The 5,229-nt window shown below is 34.0% G+C and overlaps 1 protein-coding gene across 1 annotated transcript; it reads left to right on the top strand.

The window, feature by feature from the left end:
- Positions 1-2,215: 2,215 nt before the first annotated feature.
- Positions 2,216-5,229, top strand: nkx6.3 (NK6 homeobox 3). The gene is made up of 3 exons (XM_051117089.1): positions 2,216-2,630; positions 4,292-4,461; positions 4,999-5,229. Exons 1-3 carry the CDS (start codon positions 2,216-2,218, stop codon positions 5,227-5,229), a joined length of 816 nt encoding a protein of 271 aa, XP_050973046.1.

Genomic DNA, 5,229 nt, shown 5'->3' with positions numbered 1-5,229 from the left:
CGTTTTTGCAGTGATGCCACAGAAGAATCATTTTGGGTTCCCCAAGAAACCTTTCAGTGAATAGTTTAAAAAAAAAATCTAAAGTTTTCCACTATAACGAACCTTTTCTGCATTTGAAAGGTTCCATGGATGTTCAGGGTTCTTCATGAAACCACTGACGCCAATTGTGAACCTTTATTTTTAAGAGTGTAATGCCAATTTCCTTTATAAAACCTAAAATTCGCTGGAAGAGGTTTCCCATTTTTTATGGAATATCAGTGCAATATAGCAAGATTTCCCCAACTTGGACTTGTGAGGGAACTGCAAGGGATTTGTGAGCTGATGAAAAGCTAATTAATTAAATTATTAAAATGTAAAATTAAAATCATTTAAAAAAAAAATGTAAATAAAATGCTTACCAAAAAAACACAATCAGGTCCATATATATTTGGAGACATGCGCAATTTTTTATTATATTACCTGCTGACCAAAACATATTCAAGTTACATTTTACATAGATTATATGTATTTGTCCAATTGCATTTGAGCTTCTGAAAATGAAAGGAATGTGTATAAAAATGGTTGTAATTCCTATGCATTTCATGTTATATTTTTGTTCAACTTAAAGCTTAAAGTCTGCACTTCAATTTCATGTTGATTGAAAATTGTGTATTTAAATATATATGGACCTGACTGTACATATTTGTTCTCCTGCAAGTGCAAGATTATTAATAATTAAATTATAATTAATTATTCATTGTTATATTGATATAAAATCTCAGTGGAGTGTGTCAAATATTTTACGTCAATGGGATTTGGCTAAATAAAGAAACCATCAAATAAGGTGACCAAACTTTGAGTATAAAAGACTGGGGTGTTTGTTTGTTTGCTTTTGTTCTTTTTTGTATTATTATATTATATTATATTATATTGTATCATATATATATATTTTTATTTCAATTATTATAATTATTATAATTATTCAATTATTAATTAATTAATTTTAAATAAGTTAATATTATACAAATATAGAAGTTTAATTCAGATATTTAAATACATTTTATATAAATTATAAATTTAGATACATTTTAATTTTATATAAATTAACTTTATATATTTTATATAAACATTTTTTATACCTCATAGACACCTATGGTGAATGCCTGTGTCAAGAAATTTAAGAATTTATGCATGAACCTAGACATAATCAATAGCTCTGTACAAACTGTAATTGTAAAACCCATCTTGTGCTGACAGAATATCAAACAGTCTAAGACCAGAAAGTCAAGGACAATATCTAAGGTCAGACAGAATAACTTTTGCTCTCAGAAAATGATCCTTTACATTTATTACATGACATATTATATCCTGCTGTCATTATTTTGTGCACTTTTAAAAGTACATATGTAATAAATAGCCTCAACCACCTCTACTATTGAAATTAAATTGACCATATGATCTTTTTCCAGACCTCTGTTGACATTTTTGAGGAATTATGCATAAAAAAAAGAGGGAGATTTTGCACTTGTTCTTCTGGTTTTAGTAAATGGTCAAGAAAAAAATCTGTCAGATATGGTCACCAAAGTTGATAATGAAGGAAAGACGGCGTAAATACATTCCCAGTGACCATACAAGATGACAAAAATCCCATTTCCTTATGTGACGCTTGCTAGCTGCTCCTCCACAGCCAAGGCAGACGCCCCATTAAAAAGCAACTTATTCTCACCCAGACTTTTTAAAAAACTATTAATCTGTCGGCAACCAATCAAAGGCTGTCCTGCTGCAAACAGACCAATGAGGAGACCGGGCACGTTGAGCGCTCAACCAATCAAGGCAGGCCATTCTAATTCTGTCCATCATTATGAAGAAAGTGCCACAGCGGTCTAAGGTGCATCTTATTTATGACCTGCAACCAGAGAGCCAGTGGTGGGACATTTGTCTGTGAAAGTGAGACCGGCGCTTGGTGTTCACTTTGGAGATCTAGCATCCATTATGGACTAGTTAAAGAGTTGAGAAGAGGAAGTAAAAACACAGACTCTTACCTTATCGTTGAGACATTTCGGGGGTGATGTGAGGACCACACTGAGGCCTGGAAATACTGCAGATTATCCAACAGAAAGTTGTCAGGTTGTGTTGAACTCGGAGTGGACTCTTTGGAGTACTTGATGTCAGGACTTTGGTCTTGAATCACCGTCGTCGCCATCTTTGGAAGCAGAAGAATTGCACAGTGGTGTCCATGGAGTCCAATATTTCAGGGTCCTTCCTCTTCAACAACAGCTTGAACCAATTCCCTTCAGACCTCAAGGCCCCGGTGTGCCAGTACTCCATTCCCAACTCTTTCTACAAGCTTGGTCCCGCCAACATCAACTCTCAGCTCCAGGCTGGCACTCCGCATGGCATCAGCGACATCCTGAGTCGATCCATGGTGGGCGGCCCGGGAACCCCTGCGCTGCTGTCCGGGTACCCCTCCATGGGTGGCTTTGGGACAGCCGTGCCCAGTCCGGGGGTGTATTATAACCGGGATTACGCTCCATCAGGACTGAGCAGCTTCCCTAAACCCGGTGTCGAATGTTCAGGTATGAAGGGTAAAAGCAGCTGCTGGGTGGATGGAGGGTACGAGTGGAGAGGAGCCAGACAGCAGTGTCCCAACAGTAAGTCTGTGCAATATGTGTGTTTGATTTGAAGCACTACGTGTGATGCGATACCAACATGTTGACATTCACCATACTAATTTAGTACATTTATGTACTATCAGTGAGAATGTAAAACAGAAAAAAAAAGTTTTCCAATTACAATTGTATTTATTATTATTATTATTAAGATTTTATTATCATTATTAAGATAATATTAAGAAAATTGACTATATGTGATGTACAGTTAAATGAAGGTTTACTATTTTCAGTAAACAATATATAATTTCAGCATTTAATGAAACATAATAATTTAATAAAAAAAAACTCTTCATCCTAATAAACAGTTGAAGCTTTAGTGGAAATGTTAAAACAGTAAATACAAATAAATAATAAAAAAATATAGTGGAGAAAATATTTTAAAAAATTAAGATTTAACAAATCAGTGTGATATTATGTGATATTATTTGATGCAAATTAAATTTAAATGAATGCTTGTGGAGAATATTTCTAATTAATTTTTTTACAGTAAACCAAAAAAAATTAAATATATTAAAATAACATTCATAACATAATAAAATTAAGGAATTTGACATTTTCTATCAAAATCTGTTGACTACTTAAATTTGTGGATACTTAAGTAACCCCTGATGTTTATTTTATTTTTATTAAAAAATGTTTCTAAATTAAAATGTAGGCCTAAATGTCAATGTAAATGCTAATTAAAATATTATTTTACTCATTTGTTTCCAATTTACCAATTTATTTTAACATCTGATGCTTTAAAGTTATAAGGTGAGATAAAACAAAGACTCCAGAAGCAAAAATCTCTAAGTCCTTTGATATTTTGTCTTTTAAATAAGCATTTTTATCAGTTATGTTTCTTCAGTAATTTCACTTTGAAAAGGTTATTAGTCATTTATTGAATGTTTTTGTCAAATGTTATTTTCATAGGAGCCTGACTAAAATGTAAAAAATAAAATTTAATTTAAAAGATAAACCTCAGAGGACTTTTTAGAGGTTTTTGCATCTCAAGCCATTGTTTTATCTCACCTTATAACTTCAAAGAATCAGTCATGAGGGTTTAAAACAAAAAAAAAAGAGGTTTATACATCAACTGAAAGCTGAATAAATAAGCTTATGGTTTAGTAGGATAGGACAATATTTGGCCGAGATACAACTATTTGAAAATGTGTAATCTGAGGGTGCAAAAAATATTAAAATATTAAGAAAATCGCCTTTAAATTGTCCAAATGAAGTTCTGAGCAATGCATATTACTAATCAAAAATTAAGTGTTGATGTATTTACAGTAGTAAACATACAAAATATTTTCACTAAACATGATCTACTTAATACGCTGAAGATTTTCGGCAAAAATCTTTGGGATCATTTTGACCCATACAATGCATTGTTGGCTATTGCTACAAATATAGCCATGCAACTTGCGACTGGTTTTGTGGTCAAGAGTCACAAATGTTAAAAGTGATGAATCATAAATTGGTAAATTGGAAACAAATAAATAAATTAAATGAATAAATTAAAATAAAGTAATTAAATTAACATTTACACTGACATTTAGGCCTATACTACACAAACGTAAAGTTTTTTTCACCTTAAGTCCTCAAATGTCTCTGAAGATGGAGGTGTAGTTGTGATACACAGTCTTGTGTTTTCTCTGTAGATGGCGGGCATCACACTGAAACTGTGGGGAAAAAAAAGCACACAAGACCCACGTTCAGTGGGCACCAGATCTTCGCTCTGGAGAAAACCTTCGAGCAGACCAAGTACCTGGCAGGACCAGAAAGAGCCAGACTAGCGTATTCACTAGGCATGACTGAGTCACAAGTTAAAGTAAGATAATATACTAATAATTTGAAGTGTTTTAAACTATTTACACTTCTCATAGCCTAATTTTGCATTTGTGCATTTTTCAGTAGTGAATCTTGTAAAACAATTGAACAATCACAAAAAATTCTAATGGTTTCCACTACAAATACCATTACAAACTATCAACTTTTAACTTTTAAAGCCATTAAAAAATGGTTTTCTGTAGTGTGTTTTGGGACATATTCCATTAGGATTGATTGTTTCAACAAGCCACCAATAGAAGCTGACCAATTACCAGCAGACACCAACAGGGCCCATTACAGTTTCCATTAAAACCAATACAAGTCCCAATATAACAAGTAAAACCATTACAAATTTTGTTTTTTTCAGCAGGGTGGTTTGGAATTAAAGTTGCTAAAGTTGTTGGTAAGCGAAACATAAATAGGTTCTGTTTAATAACATTTACAAACTTTAAGTGCGATAACATGTTATTTTAATCACCTGTAATGTGTTTTAACAGCACCTCCGTGTTTCTGACGCTATTTTTATGATTCCTCTCAGGTATGGTTCCAGAACCGGCGCACAAAATGGCGGAAGAAGAGCGCGACGGAGCCCAGCTCCACACAGGCCTCGCGGGGGGAGAGCGGAGGTGACGGATCAGAAAACGAGGTGGAGGACGAGGAGTACAACAAACCGCTGGATCCCGACACGGACGACGAGAAGATCCGACAGCTGCTGCGCAAACACCGCAGAGCTTTCTCAGTACTGCGCCTGGGACCGCATCACATCTGA

The sequence above is a fragment of the Labeo rohita genome, chromosome 8, assembly GCF_022985175.1.
Source record: "Labeo rohita strain BAU-BD-2019 chromosome 8, IGBB_LRoh.1.0, whole genome shotgun sequence".
Classification (NCBI taxonomy): Eukaryota; Metazoa; Chordata; class Actinopteri; order Cypriniformes; family Cyprinidae; genus Labeo; species Labeo rohita.
Note: the sequence above shows the minus strand (reverse complement) of the source record. Positions and strands in the feature narration are given on the sequence as shown.

Bases quoted from the DNA above. Each gene is read 5' to 3' on its own strand.
- nkx6.3 (XM_051117089.1), top strand. From the start codon at position 2,216: ATGGAGTCCAATATTTCAGGGTCCTTCCTCTTCAACAACAGCTTGAAC. The intron at 2,631-4,291 runs GTAAGTCTGTGC...TTTTCTCTGTAG, and splicing joins CAGACAGCAGTGTCCCAACA to ATGGCGGGCATCACACTGAA. The intron at 4,462-4,998 runs GTAAGATAATAT...GATTCCTCTCAG, and splicing joins TGACTGAGTCACAAGTTAAA to GTATGGTTCCAGAACCGGCG.